At 41.2% G+C, this 26,653-nt stretch overlaps 1 protein-coding gene across 4 annotated transcripts in view; it reads left to right on the top strand.

The window, feature by feature from the left end:
* Positions 1-21,163, top strand: part of SPATA13 (spermatogenesis associated 13) — a 126,747-nt gene extending 105,584 nt beyond the window's left edge. For all 4 annotated transcript variants that reach the window (XM_030200313.1, XM_030200314.1, XM_030200316.1 and 1 more), the window contains 4 exons: positions 1,246-1,375; positions 8,480-8,852; positions 15,537-15,611; positions 19,706-21,163. In XM_030200313.1, the coding sequence (XP_030056173.1) occupies positions 1,246-1,375; positions 8,480-8,852; positions 15,537-15,611; positions 19,706-19,887 (760 nt within the window). In that variant the 3' untranslated portion in view covers positions 19,888-21,163. The remainder of the gene's footprint in view (positions 1-1,245; positions 1,376-8,479; positions 8,853-15,536; positions 15,612-19,705) is intronic.
* Positions 21,164-26,653: the final 5,490 nt, after the last annotated feature.

Here is a 26,653-nt window from a genome sequence, read left to right as displayed (position 1 = left end):
GTAAGCCCTCCGGGAACAGAAAAATACCCGCTGAACCTGATTGTACACTACTTCAATAGCCTTCAGGCTTGCTGGTGGCTTATGCATATATTTAGGTATTTTAGGTATTTTTCTGTTCCTGGAGGGCAACAATAAAAAAAAAAAGTAGGATTTGAACCTGGGTTCCTTGGTTTACAGTCCACTTCACTAACCACTATGCGACTCTTCAGATCTGTATGCTCCTCTGTTCAGAATGCCCATAATACTTGAACTATTACAGACCTTGGCATGCCTTTCCATTTTAACTTTCAGGGGAGAGGGAGGGGTCAGCAGCCACATGGGGTTTAAGGGAGTGTCATGCCTTAATCCCTCCAGTGGCCAGCTGCTCAACCAGAGCAACCTTTTATACCCTACACATGATTGAAACAGGTCTAACTAAGGACGTCTTTTTAGGCTTGGACATTTCCTTCCCTTCGTTAATCGCTGTTGGACGTCCTGATTTTGGGTCCTCCTAGTCCTGCGCAAAATACTCCCATAACACTCCCTCTTTCTATTTGGACATATGGGGGTGTTGGGCGTCCCAATCTTGCCTTTGCAAAATCAGGATTTGGATGTTTCAAGCACATGGACATCCATTTCGGCATTTTGGGACATCCATTTGCTTTGAAAATAAGCACCACAGAGTACATGCATGCATTTACCTTGGCCTCAGAGCAGGTGTAAACTTGTGTTTCAGAATTTGCACACTATTGTGCTTCGATCTGGGTGCTTATTTTATAAAGGCAAATAGGTGCCTATGTTGATTTTATAAAATAGACAATTTTTTAATTTCCTACATAGGCAAGCTGATATAAAATCAAGCCAAGTATATATATTTGATCCAAAATTAGAATGCCTATGTAAGATGTCCAAAAAGGCACCTAAGTGCCTATATAAAATAGGTACCCAGAATCAGCCCCAATGCTGACACACAACTTCACATTTGCTCCCAAAGTGCAAACATTTGTGTTTATATGCACATATTTTATAAAATATGCGTGTACACCTCAAATTCCACCTCTACTCCACCCAAACTACACTCCCAGCAACACTTATGCCTGGATTACATAAAAGTAGATTCATGCTCGTGTGCCCAATTTTTATGTGCGTATGTGGTTGTGCAATTTTATGAAAGCCCTTTTCTGTGTGCAAAACAGGCTTTACAAATGGAAAATACTTGATTTCATGTATTACATGTAATGAACATGATTCCCATCTATTTTGCAGTGATTATAATAATATAAAGGCAGCTTATGAAGCTATGAAGAATGTAGCCTGCCTGATCAATGAGCGAAAACGAAGACTAGAAAGTATAGACAAGATAGCACAGTGGCAAGTGTCCATTGTTGGCTGGGAGGTAAGTTCCTATCTTCCTAATTTTAATGTTTTCTTTAGGGGGTCATTTGACTACACTTTACCTCTGTTGATACCATTGTTCTCTTTAAAGACCTATATTTCTAATGTAAATCTTATTCGCTTATTAACAGCATCTTTACTATGATTAAGATCAGCTGGATATTTCTCCAATTGTTGGTCTTGCACATATTTCCTTATATATATATAAATCTTTATAACATTGGCTCGGAGATTACAAAACCGTGTAACTGTAAAATTCATATTTCCTTTTAAGTAAATTAAAATTTATAAAAACACCCAATAAACTTTACAAATAGGCTAATTCTGTTATCTCCGAGGACAAGCAGGCTGCTTGTTCTCACATGTGGGTCGACGTCCACGTCAGCCCAGGAAACGGCATTTTGCAAGAAAGATATAAAAATGTTTCGCCAGAGTCTTCTAGCTTGCGTGCGCGCACAGACTGATTTCCCACCCATCACGTGAACGTGTTCCCGCAGTTTTCTTTTTTCCGCGTTGAGGTGTAGTAGGTTTTTATCTCCGTTCCTCTGAGGGCCAGGAAAAGAGTCTTCGCAAATTTTTCGCAAGTTGTTATTTATTTTGTTCATTTTTTTAAAGTTTTTGTGCAGTTTTCAAAAAAAAAAAAAAAATCCTTAGTGTCTTTTAGATTTTTTCACTTTTTAAAGTTTCCTTTGTTTTTTGATGCAGCCGGCTTATTCCCTTATTTTTTGTGCCCTTTTTTCTTTAACAGGCACAATCATGTCTTTTGAGTTCTTCAAAGCCGTTTTTCCTTCCGTGTCATCAAAGACACCCAGCGGCTTCAAACGTTGTACTCAGTGCAACCGGACCATCTCAGGTACCAATACCCACGCCTGGTGTATCCAATGCCTTCGGCCCGACCATAACCCCAGCCACTTGTAGTCTGTGTCTTCATATGAAGAAACGGACCCAAGTGTCTCGAGAAGCCCAAAGAGAAAAGCTTTTTGGGGCTCAGTCCGGTCCTTCAACATTGGTACTGAGGTCGGCGGCATCGACATCGAGGGAAGCATTGACGTCGGGAGCGGAGGTAATGGCTGCTGAAAGACTAATTCGCGCTGGGAGCAGTGAGGAATTGAGTGGGTCTCCACCTGCCTCGAGGCCTCCTGTTATGCAGGCCCCCTGGGACCAACCTTCGTCGGACCCGGCCCTGAGGAGGTGTGAGGATTCCACGGCCTACTCATCAGTACCAAGGAGTATCGATGACGGGCGTCGAGCGAAGGCGAAGAAGCACCGTCATGGTTCTCCTTCAACACACGGTGCCAGGAGCTCCGGGGTGTCGAGGGAATCGGCACCCGAGAAGTGTCGCGCCATAAGGATCGCTCCCCCTCCATTCAGGAGGTGCCAGTGCGTCGGTCTTCTGGCAGCCTGGTACCTACTCCTGAGCCTCGACAGATTCTGCCACCGGCTCCTTTACCGACCTCGCAGTCGTGTCCAATGGCGGCTCTCGATGAACGCATCAGGGCCCTGCTTCCAGAGCTTCTGGAAGGATTGCTGTGCAAGTCTGCTTCGGTGTCGGGGGTGCTTGCGCATTTCGTACCGTCTGCTGCAGTGGCATCTGGCCCTTTGCCTGTGGTGAGGTCCCCGACCTCGGTGCTGCCTATGGCATCGGTGTCTGCTGCCACCCAGGTCAACTCCCCTTCGACGTCGGTGGAGGAAGCTTCACTGGAATCCAGGTGGGCATCGACTTCTCGGCACCGCCATCAAGGACATTGTTCCTCGGCGTCAAGGCAGGCTCAGTTTCGGACTGCTCTGAGGGATGTCTTGTCCGATACTGAAGATGAGCGTTCGTGGGAGGAAGAGGAAGCTCCCAGGTACTTTTCTTCTGACGAGTCCTATGGGATTCCCTCTGTACCTTCTCCTCCACCAGAAAGGAGACTTTCTCCACCGGATGGCCAAATTTCAAGGGAGTGGAGTGGAGTGGAGGAGTGGCCTAGTGGTTAGAGCACTGATCTTGCAATCCAGAGGTGGCCGGTTCAAATCCCACTGTTGCTACTTGTGATCCAAAATCCAAATAAATAAAGGGGGTGTCAGAGGCATAGCAGGCATGGATGTCCTTCTCACAGAAACATCCAGGCATGGACATCCTTCTCACAAATGTCCACATTTTGGACGTCTTCAACTTCTGTCGCACAGACAGAGGCATATCGAAGGGCATCCTCAACTGCCGTTGCAGGGATGGAGGCATAGAAATATCCAGTGTACTTGAATGTAACTCACCTTGAGCTACTACTGAAAAAGTTGTGAGCAAAATCTAAATAAATAAATAAATAGCAAAGGACATCCTCAACTGCCGTCGCAGTGATGGAGGCATAGCGAAGGAGGTCCTTCACCCATACTCTTAAAAAAAAAAAAAAAAAAGACAAAAGTTTTTAAAGTTGTTTTTTTTCAGGGTGGGAGGTGGTTAGTGACCACTGGGGGAGTCAGGGGAGGTCTTCCTCGATTCCCTCCGGTGGTCATCTGGTCATTTAGGGCACAGTTTTGTGGCTTGGTTGTAAAAAAAAAGAACCAAGTAAAGTCAGCCAAGTGTTCGTCAGGGATGCCCTTCTTTTTTCCATTATCGCTTGAGGACGCCCCAGTCCCGCCTTCGCTACACCTCCAACAGCCAAAATCGGCTTTCGATTATGCTGATTTGGGCGACCCTGAGAGAAGGACGCCCATCTCCTGATTTGTGTCGGAAGATGGTTTCCTTCCCTTTCGAAAATAAGCTAGATAGTAACATAGTAGATGACAGCAGAGAAAGACCTGTACGGTCCATCCAGTCTGCCCAACAAGACAAACTCATATGTGCTACTTTATGTGTATACCTGACCTTGATTTGTATCTTCCATTTTCAGGGCACAGACCGTAGAAGTCTGCCCAGCACTAGCCCTGCCTCCTGACCACTAGCCCTGCCTCTCCCCACCAGCTCTGCCACCCAATCTCCGCTAAGCTTCTGAGGATCCATTCCTTCTGAACAGGATTCCTTTATGTTTATCCCACGCATTTTTGAATTCCGTTACCGTTTTCATCTCCACCACCTCCCGCGGGAGGGCATTCCAAGTATCCACCACTCTCTCTGTGAAAAAATACTTCCTGACATTTTTCTTGAATATGCCCCCCTTCAATCTCATTTCATGTCCTCTAGTTCTACCGCCTTCCCATCTACGGAAAAGGTTCGTTTGTGAATTAATACCTTTCAAATATTTGAACGTCTGTATCATATCACCCCTGTTTCTCCTTTCCTCCAGGGTATCCATGTTGAGGTCAGCAAGTCTCTCCTCATACGTCTTGTAACGCAAATCCCATACCATTTTTGTAGCTTTTCTTTGCACCGCTTCAATTCTTTTTACATCCTTAGCAAGATACGGCCTCCAAAACTGAACACACTACTCCAGATGGAGCCTCACCAACGACTTATACAGGGGCATCAACACCTCCTTCTGCTGGTCACACCTCTCTCTATACAGCCTAGCAACCTTCTAGCTACGGTTACTGCCTTGTCACACTGTTTCGTCGCCTTCAGATCCTCAGATACTATCACCTCAAGATCCCTCTCCCCTTGTATACATATCAGACTCTTACCGCCTAACACATACGTCTCCCATGGATTTCTACTCCGTAAGTGCATCACTTTGCATTTCTTCACGTTGAATTTTAATTGCCAAACCTTAGACCATTCTTCTAGCTTCCACAGATCCTTTTTCATGTTTTCCATTCCCTCCCGGGTATCCACCCTGTTACAAATCTTAGTATCATCCGTAAAAAGGCAAACTTTACCTTCTAACCCTTTGGTAATGTCACTCACAAATATATTGAACAGAATCGGCCCCAGCACCGATCCCTGAGGCACTCCACTACTCACCTTTCCCTCATCCGAGCAAATTCCATTAACCACCACCCTCTGGCGTATGTCCATCAACCAGTTCCTAATCCAGTTCACCACTTCAGGTCCTATCTTCAGCCTGTCCAGTTTATTTAAGAGCCCCCTGTGGGGAACAGTGTCAAAAGCTTTGCTGAAATCTAAGTAGATTACATCTATAGCACGTCCCTGATTCAATTCTCCAGTCACCCAGCCAAAGAATTCAATGAGATTTGTTTGGTACGATTTACCTTTGGTAAAACCATGTTGTCTCGGATCTTGCAACTTATTGGTTTCCAGGAAATTCACTATCCTTTCCTTCAGCATCGCTTCCATTACTTTTCCAATAACCGAAGTGAGGCTTACCGGCCTGTAGTTTCCAGCTTCTTCCCTATCACCACTTTTGTGAAGAGGGACCACATCCGCTGTTCTCCAATCCCACGGCACCTCTCCCGTTGCCAAGGATTTATTAAATAAATCTTTAAGAGGACCCGCCAGAACCTCTCTGAGCTCCCTCAATATCCTGAGGTGGGTCCCGTCCAGTCCCAAGGCTTTGTCCACCTTTAGATTTTCAAGTTGTTCATACACACTCTCTTCCGTGAACGGTGCTATATCCACTCCATTTTCATATGTACTTTTGCCAGTTAATCATGGTCCTTCCCCAGGATTTTTTTCTGTGAAAACAGAACAAAAGTATCTAGCAAATTTGCTTTTTCTTCATCATTATCTACATAGTGGTTCACGGCATCTTTCAGTCTCACAATTCCCTTTTTAGTCATTCTCTGTTCACTAATATACCTGAAGAAATTTTTGTCACCCTTCCTTACATTTCTAGCCATTTGTTCTTCCGCTTGCGCTTTTGCCAGAAGTATCTCTCTCTTGGCTTCTTTCATTTTCATCCAGTATTCCTCTCCGTGTTCCTCTTTTTGAGTTTTTCTGTATTTCAGGAACGCCAACTCTTTAGCCTTTATTTTCTCAGCCACTTTCTTGGAGAACCATATCAGTTTCCTTTTTCTCTTGCTTTTATTTACTCTCCTTACATAAAAGTTTGTGGCCCTATTTATAACTTCTTTCAGCCTGGACCACTGTCCTTCCACTTCTCGTACTTCCTCCCAGCCCATCAGCTCCTCCCTGAGATATTCCCCCATTTTACTAAAGTCAGCACGCTTGAAATCCAGGACTGAGTTTTGAGTGGCTGCCCTCCACTTCAGCAGTCATATCACACCAAACTGTTTGATGGCCACTGCTGCCTAGGTGGGCACCCACTCGGACATTTGACACACTATCTCCATTTGTGAGCACCATCATCTCCTTCCTCAGGTATTCCCCTATTTTGCTAAAGTCAGCACGCTTGAAATCCAGGACTTTGAGTTTTGAGTAGCCACTCTCCACTTTAGCTGTTATATCATACCAAACCGTTTGATGGTCACTGCCGCCCAGATGGGCACCCACTCGGATATTTGACACGCTATCCCCATTTGTGAGCACCAGATCCAGCGTCGCTCCCTCCCTCGTGGGTTCTGTCACCATTTGTCTGAGCAGAGCACTTTGGAAAGCATCCATGATCTCTCTACTTCTTTCCGATTGCGCAGATGGAACCTTCCAATCTGCATCCGGCAGATTGAAATCTCCCAGCAACAGCACCTCTCTCTTCTTTCCCAACTTTTGAATATCTGCGATCAGATCTTTATCTAATTCCTCCAATTGTGTTGGAGGTCTGTAGACCACACCCATGTGGACAGAGGTTCTATCATCTCTTTTTAAGGTGATCCATATCAATGAAGTTTTTGCAAAAATGGTGTGATGTGGTTACTTTGCTTGCAACCTTCTATGAGTTTTGCTGCTGCATTCTGAATCAACTGGAGCTGGTGCAGGCCCTTTGTAGTCAGACCATTGTTTCATTGCAGTAATACAGTCTTGAAGTTATCATGGCATGCACAACTGGGATAAGATTTACCTTGACTAAAGCACGGGAAGCCCACTGCAGGCTTGCAACATGGCAGTCTGGCACTACTTCCAGGCTACCACAGGAGGCCGGTGGTAGTATCTGCCCCCAACTTGTGCCATTTCTGGCACATCAGAAATATTTTTAGGGGGTTACTGCCAGGTTAGCGTGGGAGCCCTTACTGCCTCCTAAATCCACTGTGGTAAAAGGGGGCCTTGACACGCAGCAAACTCATGCACTGACACCACTGCAGGGGTCCTTTTACCACAGATTGTTAAAAGGACCCCTTGACATCATGACTGGAAGCACTTACACCCTGGGGGAGGGGGGGGGTCTATTGGGTGTGGAACCTGAATCATCTGAATCATTAAAGCTCCAGGACAGTCTTCTAAGAGATGGGTGAGGTACCCTGAATAGCAACATGAAAAAAAATAACTTTTCTGATGTGCTGCTGTTGAATAGTACCTCTTTCTGAAACAATGAAGGACTTTAGTTTCCATGGCTATCAGATACCATTCAAGTTCCTAGTACTTTTTTATATAGGCTATCCCTTATTTTTGCTAAGTAACATCATATCATGTACATCTGTACACTCACTACAATCCTCTCAGTTAAACTTCTGGTTGGAGAACCCATGACAGTGTTGTTTTAGTGTTATTTCTCTGATGTTCTGAAATGGCCTCCCATTAGAGATGTCACATTTCTGAGAGTTCACATTTCAGGTTTAAAAAGGTGCTGAAAACGTGATACTCTTCAAAAGCATTTCCAGATTGAAATTGGGCTTCCTTTTCTAGACCATGGTCAGTGGTTCAGGGTCCCTGGCAGCCCTATACACTCTCTGGTTAAGTCTTACACTCTTCCTACCCTCCTTTATAGGTCTTATTATTTAATGCTAGTTTTATATTTAGTATCTATTTCTACTACTTTTTATTGATTTGAATGCTAGAGGTAAATTTGGCCTCCCTACCTTGTCTTTTCGCAGTTGTTTGTCTTGGACTTGTGTTTGTGATTTATTTTTATTTTATTTTTATATTTTAACCTTTCTAATATTGTATAATTGTAAACAGCTTAGGGTTTTTTTTGGATAAGCAGTACATAAACAAAATTAAGCCATGAACTTATTTACTAATGATGCATAACAATAATAGATACAAGTAGTATTTATATTGGAAATGGAGCTTTTAAAATTGTGTTGTTACCTTGTACTTTGAAATGCAAGTAGAGCAACCCTTTTTTGTCCATATAACATGAACTTGACAAATTGTTATCTGTGTTTAATAATTTAGGGACAAGATATATTAGCCCGAAGCTCAGAATTGATCCACTCAGGGGAACTGACCAAGATCTCAAAGCAAGGCAAAAGCCAGCAGAGGACATTCTTTCTTTTTGACCACCAATTAGTGTTCTGCAAGAAGGACCTTTTACGGAGAGACATGTTGTATTATAAGGGTCGGATAAACATGGATGAAATAGAACTCTTGGATCTTGAGGATGGCAAAGACAAAGACTTTAACATTCATATAAAAAATGCCTTGAAAGCTGTGAATATAGTGACGGAAGAGGTGCATTTGTTTTGTGCAAAAAAGCAAGAAGACAAGGAAAGATGGCTTCAGGCTTGCTCAGATGAAAGAAAAAGAGTATGGGAAGACAAAGAAATGGGTGAGTAAAGCAGAGTTGTAAAAAAATGTTGCAATTTTCTTATGGATTTCTGTATTTACAAAAACATTTTAATGTTTTGAGGGTATACTTTCTTTGCTTGTAATCCATCATTACTTGTTAATTTATACATGGATATGTTTCAGCATTTGTATAGTGACACACAAAAAAGGATTTTCAAAAGCCTTGGTATCAAAACTTGTATCTCAGGCCATTAAAAGCTAGAAAATGATTTGGAATTTAGTTTATTACTGTGTATATTGGTTTTGCTAACAAAAATCCATCATTCATGAAAATTAGACGGATTTCCGGCATAATGGTAGATGACTTGCTTTTTTATCCTCAGATTTGTGCACATTATAAACATTGGTAGGTTTTGTGCGCACAAGCCATTTATGATCAGGAAGAGCATACTGGTGGGAGTATACTACCATCCACCTGAACAGGTTGAAGAGACAGGCAGTAAAATGCTAACAGAAATTAGGAACGCTAGCAAATTTGTAAAAAGATTTTATTAGCATTTCAAAATGGAACAAGAAAGAACACTAACAAAATTGTGAGAAAAATGTCCAAACACTGCTTTATGTCTCTTGAGACATTTTTCTCTTTCAAAAATGAGCTCCATTGTATAACACCCCTTTTTTCTTTTTTTTACATTTTTTTATTTAAAGAATTTCAATTATACAGTCGCATCAAAACAATGTAATTCCAGAAATAACAAAACCAAAAGTACAGGAAATTTCTGAAAAGGAAAATAAGAAAAATCACTATCGTCCACTATTCAATAGTGGATTATCATGTTATCACTCTGAACGCTTCTTTTGAAACTACAAAATCAATTGTTTAGGTTCACTAATGACACTGTGTCTGGTGGGAGGGGCAGTGATTTATATTGTGTTTGGCACCCCCAAGCATTTAAAAATGTTGGTGCCTATGAGTCAGTGCAATTACCGTTGGTGTTGTCTATGAGATTTAAAATGAAAGATAGAGACAAACGGAGCAGTACCATCCAGAGTCCTAGCAAGAGTAGAGTTCCAGCTGTGAACCTGCTCATCTAAGGAAAGAGACTGAAAATCAACAGGGAACAGTGACACAGAAGAGGAGAGTGATGAAGGATCAATATAGCAGGTGCAGCAAACTCGTTGAATGGGAGGAATCTCAGGGCAAGGGAAGTGAGGAACAATTAAAGAACATTGGACCAAATTGTGTCGGTCTAGGACTAGAAAAGGAAGTTAGAGAGAAGGAGACCAATAAAGGCGAGAGAGAGAGAGATTGAGGGTATAGCCTGTTTGATGCGTTGGAAAAGAAATCCACGATTGAAGATACTATTCAGAAAGGAAAGACAGAAAGTAACTAGTTTTAGGATGTGACAGAAACATCAACATGTTGGTTGAAGTCCCCGAAGATTAAGAGGTAGCAAGAGACTGATAGGAATTCCATTGCTCAGCATTCAAGGAGGGAGGGCAATAAAAAAGAGAGATATAATGAAGTCTGATAATCAGAACTTCTGAACAGGGCAAAGACTGTGCCACCTCCTCCACTCAGAAAAAGGTGGAGTAAATAACTGCAAGCGTACCTCCTTTCCTAACAAGTCCTGATTGAAATATATCATCAAAACCAGGTGGAAAGCCCTGATAGAGATAGCTTTCCTCACCCCCTTTCAACCAAGTCTCTGTCAAGCACAGGAGTTGGCAGCCAGAGTAAACAATGTAGTCTCTAATGAAAGTTGTCTTAGACTTAAAACAAAACATACTGAAGCATAAGAAAGTCCCAGTCTCAGGCACTTAAAAAGACTTGTGCCTCTTAGTGTCCCTCCCTCTCTTTCAAGGCTTCAAAGGGGAAAGAAGAAACTGAAAATCCCACAGTCCTTAAGCAAATAAAACTACAGCCTCTGTTTAGCAGACCGCAGAATGAGGGTATTTCTCTCCAAAGTTCATGCAGTCCATTGTTTGTCTCATACACAAAGTTCTTCTGTCTGTAATAAAGTCTTTGCTTCTCCTATATGAATCTTGGAGCTGGAGAGTTGTCTTCCCCTCCCCCCCCCCCCCCTCTCCCCCCCCCCCCCCCCAACACACACACACATTTGCTGCTGCTTAGCATTTGATGCAGGTGACTTTTTTTTTGTTTCTTTGCCAAAAACTCTCCAGTCTTCTCTTTTATATGGTGGACACCTTGCTCTTGCTTACCAGCTGCCTTCTTCCTTTTTACTGCAACGGGGGAAAGGGACATCAAGGAGCAGGTTGGGAAGGCCTCCACTGAGAGCAAATAATATATCTTGTTAGCCTCCTGCCAGCCTTGTATCTTCCTCTGGGTTCCTGATCCTTTCCTCTGACACAGCGTCTGTTTCCATTTCTTCTAAATCTTCCTCAGCTCAGGCTGCTTGAGCAGGGGAACAGAAGGACTTCTGAGCAGTCTACCAGTTCTCTCTTGGGCTGTATCATACATTGCTTATGAGCCCACAGGAATTCATCCACACTCTATCGATGGGTTGCAGGGGAAACTGCTGAATCATAGAGTGTTGTTTTCAGCAGCATATAAGTAAGCTATAGAAGCTGTTGCCAGAGGACATGTTTAAGTTCCTGGAGGAAAAGTCTATAAAAAAAATTATTAGGCAATAATACTTGGTAAAGTCATAGCTTATCCCCTGAAATAAGCTGTGAGAAATAGATCTAGTTTGGGGGGGATCTGACAGGTATTTGTAACCTGGACTGGTCATTATCAGACAGGCTAATGGGTACGGTGGACCTTGATTTGACTCCATGTAGATTCTCTTATGTATTTAACTACTTATTTATTGGGATTTATTTCTTACTAGTAAAGAAGGCCCATTTCTGACACAAATGGAAACGGGCGCTAGCAAGGTTTTCCTCGTCTCCCCTGCAGCCACCCATGTCCAGCGACCCTCTCCCCCTGCGCCCACTGCAGCCACCCATGTCCAGCAAACCTCCTCTCTCCCCTGCCCCCCCTCCTGCCACCCATGTCCAGCGACCCTCCTCTCTTGCCTGCCCCCCCTCCAGCCACCCATGTCCAGCGACCCCCTGCAGCCACCCATGTCCAGCGACCCTCCTCTCTCCCCTGCCCCCCCTCCAGCCACCCATGTCCAGCGACCCTCCTCTGGACATGGATCAGCTATGAGGCATGTCCGTCCCCCCCCCCCCCCCCCCCGGGTTCTGAAGTTGGCATCACAATGGCTACAGTGATGTCAGCCTGATCTACGGAGCCTAGCAGACCAACTTGGAATGAGCCACTGTCCCAGGCAAGTCAGAACGTTGGAGGTGAGAATTATTATATAGGATGTTCCCTTCCACCACCCGAGTGTATTATAGTGGAGACAGGGTAACCTGATGATAGTATAGACCTCTCTCATGCTCCTGAGGATCCAAAAGCCTGAGGATCTCCCTTTTCCTGCAGCTCCTGTATAGAAAGAAAGTAGCTGCCGGTGCTGTGTCCGCCTCCCAAAAGAGTGGCCTGCTGTGTCAGCAAAGCATACCAGTTTGGTCTTATGATGAACATGTTTGTCCATCTCAGGCTTAAACAGTGCCTCTCATTTTGACACGGGGAGGACAGTATATTATGAGTTTTGGCAAATTAATGTCCATCTCTTAGAATTCAATTTCTTGAAATTCTCTCCAGAATTGTCTCTCTCTCTCATGTATATTAAAAAAATCACAAAAAATTCTGCTTTCATTCTTTTTTTTTCTAGTGGCTCTCCGTTCTTCAAACAGAGATTCTGTACATGTCTAAGGCTTGTGTTCTAGACAACAGATTTGGTTAATGTTATATTTTTGGATGAGAAAGTTCAATGTACATTGAGGCTCAATTCTGAAAAAGGAAAACGTCCAGAAAGTGTCATAAAGCACCATTTGGACGGATTTATTTTCAAAATGTCCAAATTGGTATTTTTTAAACCTGTTTTGCAGTCGTTTATCTATGCACTTCATCTGCAGAGAGTCCAAATCACAAGGGAGTGTGTTGGGCATTTCGAAGGTGGTCTTAGGGCATGCCTAAGACTTGGATGTTTTATATCCATAATGGAACAAAATGAAAACATCTAGGGTGAAACCTTCAATGTTTTGGTCTAGACCTGTTTTTATAACGAATAAGGTACAAAAAGGTGCCCTAAATGACCAGATAACCACTGGAAGGAATCAGGGGTGACCTCTCCTTACTCCCCCAGTGGGCACTGATTCCCTCTCACCCGCAAAAAATGTGAATAAAAATAGTACTCATCAGGCTCTGTGACAGCCTCAGATGTTATAGCCAGGTCCATTAGACTGGCATGCAGGTCGCTGGAGTAGTGTAGAGCTGGTTGCAGTGCACTGTAGAAAGGTGGACCCAGGCCTATGCCTCCCCCTACCTGTTACACTTGTGGTGGAAACTGTGAGCCCTCCAAAACTCACCACAAACCAACTGTATCCCCATGTAGGTGCCCCCTTCACCCATAAGGGCTATTGTATTGGTGTACAGTTGGGGGTAGTGGGTTTTGGGTGGGTTTTAGGGGGCTCAGCAAACAAGGGAGCAATGGTCAGATGTGTACCTGGGAGCATTTATATGAAGTCCACAGCAGTACCCTCTAGGGTGCCCCTGTTGCGTCCCTGGGATATCTGGGGGACCCTCCTACATCCCAATGGCTTGATTTTCTACGTTTTTCACTTGTACATTTTTTTTTCTTCCAGAAATGGCCTGGAAAGATAAGTGCACAAAGCACAAAACCTTGTTACAAATGGCATTTTTGAAAAAAAAAAGTGGTAGACATTTTGTGGTTTTGAAAATGGCCATAGTTCATATTCGGATTTTGGACGTTTAGCACAAAACGTCCAAAGTCTGACTTAGATGTCATATCGAAAATGACCCTCATTGTCAACCACCAACATAGCAAATAATTTATGGAACTCTGTCCCACTAGAAATAAGGGAAGAATCAATCACCTTCGTTTTCAGAAAAAGTTAAAGACTGTTTTATTTTTTAATTGCAGTTTATATTATATTTTTCTGAATGCTGAGTTTGTATTTTATTCTATATTTTATATTTTGTAATGTGACACGTTTTGGTGTAACTTGTTTAGTAAAGGCAAAATACAACCATTTAATCAAATAGTTAATCAAATTGGCTCCTATGTACCATTTATAAAACAAGCTCCAATATCTATCTCGAATAGCACACAAACTGACACACATTTACACTGCTACAAAATAGGGTAAATTTGAGCCTGTGATCTGTGTGACCGCTCATGTATTTTATAAACTCTGTATCTGATCCATCTGAGTTATGTCCCATACGTGTGCATACTTTTGATGTGCATATGTGATTGCACAATTTTATAAAATCTGTTTTCCACGTGTGGATAAAACTTTATAAAATGACCTTCTCATGGGTTGATTGAAGAGTCATTCGGTCCACACGTCTGCCTGTTTTGGGTTCTCTTTCTTGGTTCAAGGGCAAAATTGCTCTCACTTTCAAACAAACACTCGTGCAGATAGAGGAGGTATGGGTGGTGGTTCCTCTCCCCAAATTATTGTGTTGGGGGGAGGGGAGGTTGAAATATGTGCTTATATTGAAGCGATACTGATTTGGATATGTGTGTTTTTCTTGTTCTGAAAAATATTAATGGGAAACTTTCCAAGGCTGTAACAACAGTCCCCCCAAATCTTTCCCAGTTCCTTAGTCCCCAGTGCAGTTGCACACTCCTTTGAGTCACAGTCTCACAATGAATTGCCACAGCAGCCAAAAAGAAAACGGGTGTCAGAAAGAGAAGGGATTACCACATAGCCTCTGGTCTGTTCCCACCTACATAATCTTGCTCCAGCAGTGGGAGTTGCCACAGGGAAAAGAGGAAAGAGGCCATGCTGAGGGCAGGGCTAGAATGGGTTGGCATTAGGACGCATGAGGATTTAGTTTTGCAATCTATGTGCTTTTTTTTGTGTGTGCAGACTTACTGTACATAATTTACAACTGCAGATTTTGCAGGGCAGGAAATCCCAGCAGTGCCAGCCAGCCATTCGGTTTTCAAAGGGTTTCCCTTTAAAAATCTCCTTGCAAGCCCACAGGTACTCTCATTGGGTTTGATAATAGGTTGCCTTTATAAGGAACCAAAAGGGCTCCATTTTATACAAGCAACATGGTAATGTGCTCTTTTAAAATAGAACTAGCCAAAATAGTATGCAACTGTCCTGTTCTGCCCAAACCATGCCCCTGGCAAAGTCTACATGCCTTGCTTAGAGAAGTACATCTCATCTTGTTAGTTTGCATACTTAGATGCCTGTAAACCACAAGGCAATTTTGTAAATAGCCTTTTCTGTATGTAAAAAAAAACCCAAACTTTATACATGAAAACCCCTGTGCCCTCATGATGTATATTTAATCTTGGACTAGTCCTATAACTCAGGCCTGCTGGAGAAATATGTTGTAGTGATAGCAGGATTAGAGCACGTTCTGATGGCACACTGATGCCCAGGGAGAGAATGCTGATGGTTGCCACTATGGTTGTCACCTGTTTGGACCAGCTAGGGTACTGAAATGCCTAAGCATGCCATTTGATAGAATATTAATAGAAGACAACAAGAGGGGGTAAGACCTATCTTGTACCCTTTACAGAATGAGGGCTGCCAAATTGTTTAAAAAAAATAATCATTCTATCTTTCCAAAGGAAATATTCTCATTCTGTTCTTTTTTTTTTTTTTAATCCAGGAATGGAAATTTCAGAAAACCAAAAGAAGCAAGCCATGCAAAATGCTAGAAGGTCAAGACATGGAAAGGTTAAAGGTGAGAGCGTAAGAACAGGCACAGAGTATTATTTTCATATCTTATGAAACAGCCATTCTAAAATATTTTGCTGAATGCAGATCTGTTGTTTTTGGACTGTCTGAGTGACATTTAATGGTCTAATTTATTTGGTTTCATTTTGTTATTCTTTCCAAACCAACAAAATGTTTGGATACCACTCCAAATGCACAAACAGAGGCAATACAAACACATATACACGTGCAATGTGTTTGGAAAGAATTCCTTGAGCCGTGCTTCACATGCAGTTTTATGTTTGTAATATAGAGGGTCAATTCTCAACCCGTGTAATTTAGAAAATCAAATGCGTACATACTATTTTCCTTCTGTGATCATACCACACCTGCAGGAATGCCTCTTTACTGTATCTGAAAGTGGAAGTTTTATAAAACCTGTGTAAACTTTCAGTCACATTCGAGAAAAGCAACTTTCTGTAAAGCAGTTTTACCTAGGGTATGGACTGTATTTAGGAGTATAATTATCAGTATGGGCTACTGGTAAGATATTATTTTACCACTAAATTGTACTATTTTAGCACAGTTCCCATTTTATGCAGTGAGCCCTAGTTACTAATAACTGAAGTTAACAGTAAAGTAATATGTCTTACAGGTAGCCCACATCTTAAAGGTAGCCCCCCCCCCCCCCTGGTTTTGGTGCCCAGAAGTGGTTACTCCATGGAGAAGTAGCGTTTCTTCCAAATTGTCCCCACATTATGAATAGTCTCTCTGCCCTACATCCCCTCTCCAGGTCTTCCCCTCTCACCTCATCAAGCTTGGTTACGCTCGGTAGGAAGTTAGGCTGCAGTGTGAATGTGGTTGAAGACAGATAAGATCAGAATGCAGTTTATTAACTGGTGCATGCTCACAGGCTTGTTTATATGCTGCTGAAGACATGCTGCCACCTGAATTCCTGCTGGCTTTCTTCCTTCAAAATCTGGCACCATAGGCAGTTACCTGTGTGCTAATCTGGGTCTGCCCAGATAAATACCTATTTAATTGTATAAATGTTTTTGAAAATCATCTTCCAGCAATAGATTTTTCTAGTGTCTAAGTGGAAATTTTCAGGAAGAAGCTGAAAGTTGTAAAAAAAAAAAAAAACACATTGACTATATTTCTGTTTTTATGGAATTCAGTTATTAAGTAGAGGGGTTAAGATCTTGCCAGAAGAAAGAACATAGCATTTTCTACTTCCTCTGAGATGCTTCTCTGGAGTATGGCCAAACCACTGACAGTGTAGTTTATGGCCTCTAAAACAGATTATGGGAGAAAAGCAAGAAAGATCAAGAAACATACTGAATAATTGCATTAATTTCCTATTCCTTCCCACTTCACCCATCTACGTGCTTTCAGATTTCAGTTTTAATCAGTTTTCAGTCAGAAACAACAGAGTGAATTAGTACTGATAGGTCATCTGAAAGGTGGGTTTTATTTTCCTTTCCAGTTTGGGGGAAAACAGTGAGATGAAACTCAAAAGAAAATGTTACTGTAAGCTAGATTTTGAGTTCAGAGTAGTTTTTTCTTTTTTCTTTTTTTTAATTTAAAGCTCATGTATGACAGACTTTGAGTATCACTGGTGATTTTGCATTCCCTCTAGTGCAGTGAGGTGGGGAGCCTTGTTAAAAAAGGCTTTTTGCAGGCTGGGTTTTTTTCCACTTCAAAGATGTGGCTTTTGTTTTTCTGAGTTTTACTAGAAATTCTCCTGCCAGGTTGTTGTTATGTTTTTGTTGGATTTAGTCCTAAAGCCAATTGAGGGACTAATTTACTAAGGGCCCTGTTTACTAAGCTGAGTTGTAGGCGCTAGTATGTTTAGCTGATTTTTGACACCTCCACATATAAATGTAGGTAACCACGCATATAGGGAGAGGATTCTGTAAATGGTGCTCAAAGATGGATGCCCAACTCTGGGCACCAGTCTACGTCTTGGTGCCCAGGTTGGGCATGCAGACCTGTTATTCTATAAGGGATGGGCATCTGTGTGCTGGAGAGTTTCAGCACGAACAGCCATTTTACAAAATAGAACGTCCAAATTATGAACAGGGGAGAACAAGGAACATGGATGTCTGTATGGCAGCATTCTTAGAAAATGGCCGTACAGATATCCATGCAGAGCAGAGGGTCAGCCTAGTGGTTTAGTGCAGTGAATTATAAGCCAAGGGACACGTTCAAATCCCACCTTAGCTCTTTTATTTTGTAATTGTGAGCTCTCCAGGAACAGAAAAATACCTACTGTACCACCATTTCAATAGCCTTCAGGCTTGCAGGAGGCTTATATATTTACGTACATTAAGTATTTTTCTGTTCGTGGAAGGCTCATAATAAAAATAAAATTAAAAGGGTGAAAGTGGGATTTGAACCTGGGTCCCTTGGTTTACAGTTCACAGCACTAACGACTGTTCCTCAAACCTGCCTCCTGCTCTGTTAATAATGCCCATAATTCCTGAAGCTTTCATGGAGCCTGGTTTCCCCTTTCTGTTTCACTTTCAGGGTAGAGGGAGGGGTCAGCAACCACTGGGGTATTAAGGTGTCACGCCTTAATCCCTCCCAATGGACAGATGCTCAATCAGAGCACCTTTCTGTACCCTGGACATTCCTAAAACAGGTCTAAATAAGGACATCCTTCTTTTTAAACTTGGATATTTCTCCCCCTTCAGTAATCACTGTTGGATGTCCTGATTTTGGGCCTGTCCTAGTCCCGCCTAAAACATGCCCACAATATGTCCCTTTGCTATTTGGACATACAACAGTGTCAGATGTCCAAATCCTGCTTTTTAAAAATTGGGATTTGAAAGTTTCAAGCACATGGATGACCATTTCAGCATTTTAGGATGTCCATATGCTTAGAAAATAAGTGCCAAAGTGTCTGAGTATTTTGGTTTGTTGTCACTGAGGTGGTACAAGAGAACATTTTTTTGGACTGCCAAGCTGTTAGATCCAGCACAGGCAAAAAATTATTAATATTGACAGCAAGTTTTGTGTGACTTTATCTGCCATTCAACCACATCTTGAAAAATTGTGTGCAGCACATCAGTTCCAGATTTGTAAATAAAAATTAACATTTTTGTGAGAAAAAAATAATAATCAGTAATAACTGATTTCAATAAAGAAGTAATTTGTGTTAAGAATAGTTTATATTTCAGTTCCATTATTTTTAATTAAAATAATATGGTAAATATTTCTTTTTTCAGTTGCAGATTTTAGTGTTCAACTTGTCATGCATATCATACATGTGAACATAGTCTGTCAGGTGTGTCATAACAGAAGAAAGGTTGAGAACCAATGATCTAAACAAATGAATAGCATGCTTGAATGTAAGATATTAAGGGGGAAATTCTATATATGGTGCCTAAAAATCCGCACGGAAAACATTGCCAACTAAGCGTATTTATAAGCAGCGCCTAGATTTAGGTACGTACATAGAATACGCTTAACTGATATCCCAGCGCCTAAAACTACACGCCTCCATTTACACCAATGAAAACATGGCTTAAATCCCAGTGCTTTGATTTACACACACTGGACTATATTCTATAACTACACGTGTACATTTTGGGATGACCACGAAATTCCCATTTCCCCACCCATAACCGTGACCTTTTTTGCCTGCGCGCGTTAGAAGTTAGGTGCACTGCGTTACAGAATACGATAAATACTAATTATTGCCAATTAGTGCTCAGTATTGCTTGTTAAGTGCTGTTATCAATGCTAATTAACTTGTTATGCCAATTAAGTTACGTGTATTATTACAGAATATGCCTGGATTGTGGCGCAGATCTCTAGGCGCACTATTTAGAATCCGGGGGTAAGGGGCCCCTTCACTAAAACTTAGCACACGTTAATGAACTTAGTGTGCACTAAAAGCTAAAGGTGCCCATAGGTATAAAATGGGCTTCTTAGCTTTTAACACATGCCAAGCTTTTGTAAAAAGGCTCCTAAATTGTGGGCTTCTAAATGTAGTTGAAAATTAGGCCCCGAAGCTTTTTCAGTTTTCTTGCAGTAAGTTATTGCATGTGCTATCATTGATTTTATTGTGTAGCTTGACATTCTGTAAATGTTTCTCTCCTCTCTTTGTTGGTACAGGAGTAGGATATAATGGCTGTCCGGTACTTCCGCCACACCAGAACCTGCATCCTATGCATCAGCGTCATATCACCGTACCCACCAGTGTTCCTCAGCAGCAGGTCTTTGCCCTGGCTGAGCCAAAGCGTAAGCCATCCCCTTTCTGGCACACTTTTACCAAACTCACCCCTTTCAAGAAATGAAAGCCGAAGGAATTGAAATTACCAGAGAAGTACGAGTAATTTGGCTTGTGTTGGTTGGGAAAAAAGTAAACCACATAGCTCGGAGAAGATGAAGGGGAGAGAAGGATTTTGAATCCCCACTCAGTGAATAAAATGTTGCCGTTCTTCAGATGAACTTTGATGTGAAACTAAGTAACGTGTCAAAGAGAGTGAAAGGCTTGAAGCCACAACATGAACAAGACTTTTCTTTGTAATGTGCTTTAAGCAAAAGTTTGAACTGTTTCAGAATAGCTTTGCTAATGATGGTGGCATTAATCATCAAAGGCAAGCTGCTGTAAAGTTAGTCTTTTTTGTTTTGTCCTTGAGTAATCATAGGGCTCTTTCTTCTGTGAAATTCAGGTATATGCCAGAAATTATGCCTATGAGTAAACCTCTGCAGGACAGAGTCAGTTCTTCCCTGAGACAAATTACAGCAAACCAGAAATCTCTAGCTACTCTGCCATTGACTCCATTTCAAAGGAACTCTTACTCATTTTAATACGAACAAAGGCAAATTTGCCAAACAGCATTAATAAAAACTAATGAGGAGCTTGATATGTTCTTCAGCTTTTGAAAAGTAAACATTGGACTGTCAGCTAGTAAGTTTACTAATCGTATGCGAAAACTTTGTACTCTACAACATAAACTTCCCAGAGCAACTTGATCTTCCAAACAAAAAATCAGAATACATGATTGCATGCATATTATTTCTTCTCTAAGGACCCTGTTTACTAAGCCGCACTGTAGGCACGCAAACCTTTTAGCGCACGCTAATGCTAGAGACACCCATAGGAATATAATTGTTGACGTGCACTAAAAAGTTAGTGCGACTTAGTAAACAGGACCCTAAGCTGTACAGCCAAATGTGGCCCTGAACCTTTCTAGTGTTTGTGTGTGTGTGTGTTATCTAGGGTCATAATTTCAAATGGGCTTTGCCACAGAAAAAGGATGTGCACTAGTCTTTGGAAAAGTCCAAAGACTATGAGGTTAACAATATGTTACTGGTTGTTTAGAGTGGTACAGATTTTGTATGTTTGTCTCAGACTTTGTATTGTGTGCACACATAAACTGAACTCAAACTGAAATGTTCAGTGGCTGCTCAAGAGATCTTAATGTGCCTCTTTTGTATATTTCCATCAGGCCTTCATTGCTAGAAGAGGATCTAGCAATACATTTAGAAAAATTTGGAGAATTGGACAGTTATTTGATTCTTAAATTAATATATGGAGTGGAGAAGTGGCCTAGTGGCTAGAGCACCAGTCTTGCAATCCAGAGGTGGCCAGTTCAAATCCCACTGCTGCTCCTTGTGATCTTGGGCAAGTCACTTAACCCTCCATTGCCTCAGGTACAAACTTAGATTGTGAGCCCTCCTGGGACAGAGAAATATCCAGTGTACTTGAATGTAACTCACCTTGAGCTACTACTGAAAAAGGTGTGAGCAAAATGGAAATAAAATAAACAAAAATATTTAAATATATAGAAATAAAGATCAATTGACAATTCACAAGTGGACTAACTGAATGCATTTGTGGCAAGCTTTTGAGGGCTGCAAGGAAGTTACAGTGTGTAAATGTCTCGGTGGACTTTCCCACAATGCACTTCTGACAAGTTCCAGAGCAGCTCTGAGGGGGTCTTTCACGAAGCCACAGTAGTGTTTTTAGCTCACGGAAGAAATCAGCTGGCGGTAAATACTGAGACACCCATAGGAATATAACGGATCTCTCTGTGTTTACCACCAGATTTCTACTACGAACTAAAATTGCTACTGTGGCTTAGTAAAAGACCCCCTAAATGTATTTCATGATGGCTTAAGATAATTTTGCAGTTTAAAACTACATAGGAGGTAGGCCGTGGTTTGGACAGGTGGTCAGTGTCTTGCTGTCCTTAGTGGAGTCTTGAAGGTTTTTTAAGTGAATGAAACAAAATTCCAGTTTTCACTTTTTAGTCTCTGGCTCAAAATGTTCTCTTTCTTCATCACCATTCTTCCCCCTAAATAATTCTAACTGTTCAGGCCTGCTTCTTTGGGGAATGTTTTAGATCCCTGTGGATTTTCAAGGTATCTCACTGTGTGTCGGAGTTTGGACATGTACAGTTTAAACAAAAACCATATCTGATAAAAAAATATTTCTAAAATCAAGGGGTTACGAACTAACTTGCACCAAGGTGTTCCACTGGATGTACATTAACAGACAAAGTTAAGGTGTGTTAAGTGCACAACCTCTGTGTTACTTGTTGGAGGTGCAGAGTAACAGATGCTACTAAATAGTTAACCAACATATTAATGCAGAGAAGGTGTATCTAACTGGTCCCACATTATCTGCCACATTAACAGTTAACACACAGTAACAAGCTCTGTGTTAACTACAAGGACAGTCCCTGCCCATTATGTGCTTCCTAATAGAAGAATCCATGTTAGTACATGATAGCTGCCGTGTTAAAATATTAAACAGTTAACACACTGTTAATGCAGAGCCACATGCACTTTTAGTGCACATTAAAAGCTGCATTAAACATCTAGCTCTGCTTAGTAAATATGCCCTTAAATGTTAAAAACCTGACTATAAGCATTGGTTTAATATGCCAGTTTAATAAGTAATTTTAACACTAGTGCTGGGGTTTACTAAACCGCTAGTGAGCTGACTGTGCACTAGTGCTGCTGACACAGCCCATTTACTTTGAATGGCTGTGTCGGCAATGCCGCACGGAAGCCGCTAGTGTGGTTTAGTAAACAGCCCTCTAGGTGTTTTTATACTCAGTTTCAGGACTTCCAAGCTGGAATTCCTAATGAAGTTTGACAAAAGTTTTGATTTATTTAGGGAAGCAAATTGGTTGATTTTTTTTTCTGGTATTAAAAAGTGATTAGAGGGCAAATTTAAGGATGACTACACATGTATAAACAAGTACATAAGAAGCGTACCTTGATTTTTCACTTCAATATTGTTTTACTAGAAATTGGATTTGTTTTGCATATGCTTTATTTTTTCTTTTAAATTGAGGGTTAGTGTGAAGATAAAGTGTTAATAGGCCATGGAGCTCATTTTTTAAAGAAAAAAACGTCTAGCAAGTGGCTTAAAGCAGCATTTGGACGTTTTTCTCACAAAAACATCCAAATCAATATTTTCAAAACCTATTTTTTAGATGTTTTTCTATGCTTTTCATCTGCAGTGTGTCCAAATCTCAAGGGGGCGTGTTAAGGGAGGGATTTCCTAAGTCTTAGACGTTTTTCAGCCATAATGGAACAAAACAAAACTATAACTAAGATGTTTTGAGCTACACCTAAATGACTAGATGACCACTGGAGGGAATCAGGGATGAGCCTCCAATACTCCCACACTGACTCCCTCCCACCCCCCCCAAAAATGTGAATAAAAATATGACTTACCAGCCTCTATGACAGCCTCAGATGTTATAACCAGGTCTATTAGAGCAGCATGCAGGTCCCTGGAGTAGTCTAGTGGTCTGTACAGTGCATTATGGAGTGGGGGACCCAGGTCGCTATCTCCCTATACCTGTCACACTTGTGGTAGAAACTGAGACCCCTCCCAAAGTCAAAAAACCCTACTAAACCCACATATAGGTACCCCCTTTACCCAAAAAGGCTAGTGTACAGTGGGGGGGCAGTAGGTTTTGAGTGGGTTTCGGAGAGCTTAGGGGACAAGATAAGGGAGCAAAGGTTATCTGTTCCCTTCTCCACTACTGCCAACTCCAGACTTCGCGCCTTCTGTCTCACTGCACCCTACGCCTGGAATAAACTTCCTGAGCCCCTACGTCTTGCCCCATCCTTGGCCACCTTTAAATCTAGACTGAAAGCCCACCTCTTTAACATTGCTTTTGACTCGTAACCACTCGTAACCACTCGCCTCCACCTACCCTCCTCTCTTCCTTCCCGTTCACATTAATTGATTTGATTACTTTATTTTTTTGTCTATTAGATTGTAAGCTCTTTCAGCAGGGACTGTCTTTCTTCTATGTTTGTGCAGTGCTGCGTACGCCTTGTAGCACTATAGAAATGCTAAATAGTAGTAGTAGTAGTAGTAGTAGTAGTATTAGATGAGTGTACCTGGGAGCATTTTTATGAAATGCACAGAAGTGCCCTCTAGGGTGCCCCATTGCTCTCCTGGGATGTCTGGGGTCCAGTCTGCTAAAATAAATGCTGGCTCCTACATCCCAATGGCTTGATTTTCTACATTTTACACTGATTGGGGGGGGGGGGGGGGTCAAAAATAGACCCCCCCCCCCCCAAAAAAAAATGTCCAAAGCACAAAAGCTTGTTCAAACACTGTTTTGGGGAAAAAAAAAAAGGATAGACGTTTTTCTTTTCTTTTTTTAAATAACTTTTCCTATTCAGATTTTGGATGTTTTTTGCAAAACATCCAAAGTCGAACTGAAGACGTCATATCAAAAATGCCCCTCTATATGTATTTAAAATTGCAACCACTGTAAAAGTTGGTTGACGCTATCGGCTCTATCTTACAGCGCAGTAAGATTTTGCAGTTACCACACAATTGCCAAAAGTAAGATGCAGTAACTGCAAACCTCTGCATTAACTGTTAGAGGTATCCCCAGCAGTTTCCTATTCAGTTAACACATTGCAGATAACGTAACACAGTTAGCTACACCTGTTGATCCTCTATGCATATAAGTTTATGTGACCTGAGCTGAGGCATTTCCAGGGTGAAGTTTGAAGTTACATGCATTAACCTGAAAATTTGTGGAAGTACAAGTGTGTGTTTTGGATAAGTTTCAAAGAGAAAATATGTGCTTTCCCTGTGCACATACCTGCTACACAAGTTGGCTGGCCTGTTTAATTACCCTCATAGGGTGTGTGTCTGTACCTGCTATGCGACATTCTGAAATATTTCAGTATCCATAGAGGCATATTTTCAAAGCACTTTGGGAGGCTAAGTTCCATAGGTTTCTATGGAACTTTGGGAGGCTAAGTGCTTTGAAAATATGCCTCATAGTATGTTTTAGAAGTTTTTTTTCCCAAAGGATTTGAAATATTTGGCAGTTGTATTATCACATGAAGTATAAAGTTGTTCAATATAGAAACCTGCTTCCAACAGCTGTTCATAATTTCTGTAGATTTATCAAACTGTTGTAATATTTCTCCTGGCATTTTCTAGTGGTCATTGCATCTTTTAAGTTTGCTGTAGCATAATGTTAATAATTGACCTGTGAACAAAAATATAACTATAATATACTTTATTGGTTATCTTTATGCATTGTTGCACATGAAATTGGGATCTACAATACCCTTCCATACTGTTTGAGCAAATGAAACGATAAACCAACAGAGAGCTCTGAAGTGAATTTTGCAGGCAATATGATTTAGACACAAGAAAGAGGATGTCGAGATTCACTTCAGGATGTTTCCAGATCAGAAATACAGCATAGCTCCTTAAAATGAATGTGTGTTAGAATGGCACGGTTGATGCTTAATCAGCTTACGGGGTTTCTCGGTTTAGTGGATTAACAACATTCCAGTGTATCAAACCAAAACATATTGTATAACATAGGAGATTGTGTTTTTTTAAATGTACAAATGCCTAAGGAAGTAGTGGAACTATGAAGGAACTAATATTTTATGCAGTTAAAAGCATTCCATTATATGGGGGTCACATATTTGAATTCTAATTTTGTTTATTTAGAAGTAAAAGTCAAATTAAGCATATTTTGTATCAAGAAGAGCAGTAACATTTAGGAAAAATGTCCAAATAGATATCATCAACTGAGTTCATGTAAGTTTCAAAAAAACAAAAAAGAGAACAGAAATTAAAAGTCTGGCTGCTAAAGAGTTGTTAAGCTGAGCTTCTGATGCCATTTACCCTGTGTACTTCAAGCACAACCGTTTCAAGTGTAATGGTTCGATCATTTCAATGTCGTACCAAGGACTTGCTCCTAATTTAAATGACAGATCTTCCTCTTTTAATGGCCTTTCTGGGGTTTTTTTCCATTTGTATGTTCGACTGCATCAACTATTTGACTGCAGAAGTTGCTCTAGTAACAGTAAACTCATAACCCAGGGAAGCAGAGCCTGAGAAGAGACCTTTCATTGCACTGATCAGAGCCCAGCATTCGCACAAAAGTCACCAAAGCAAAATAAATCATCTTTCAAAGAATTCCTTTAATACAAATTCCATGGCATCAGACCAATTTTAATCTCCTCTACTGTTCTTTCTTCTGCTCCCAGATAAAAAAAAAACCCTAGTATAAAATGTTCTGATATTCGACTTTGTATTAGTTTATCTGTTTATCCTTCTGTGGAACTTTAAAGCCAAAGGGCATTTTGCCATAAGAAGCTCTTCTATTCTCGTTCTCCAATTTTGTACATCTGGCAATTATATTCAGGAGCTCCTCTCTGGATGGGTTTTGTAAATATTGGGACTTGCATATAGATGTAAATATATGGACAATATTTTGGCAAGTCGTTTTTTAAACGAATTATGCATTGGCATATGCATCTTTAACATGTGAGTGATGTTGTATTTGTACAAATCAGGATACAGTGCTACAGGATATTCATTGGCTGTTGACAGCTGAAGCATGGTGTTGAGCTGTTCAGTAATTTGCTCTTTATTTGCTGAAGTAATCTGGTGCAAAAACAAGTTGCAATGAACATGTTACTGTGTAATAAAATTAATCTATTTTCTGGAAGTAAACTCAAGATTGTTTTTGGTCTTTTATTTTATACGCTTTCCATTAAACAATGTGCAGTGCAGAAGTCTCACAGCCATACATTCTTCTG

Source organism: Microcaecilia unicolor, chromosome 4 (assembly GCF_901765095.1).
Source record: "Microcaecilia unicolor chromosome 4, aMicUni1.1, whole genome shotgun sequence".
NCBI lineage: Eukaryota > Metazoa > Chordata > Amphibia > Gymnophiona > Siphonopidae > Microcaecilia > Microcaecilia unicolor.
The sequence above is the reverse complement of the archived record's forward strand: the minus strand, read 5'-3'. Positions and strand labels throughout refer to the sequence as shown.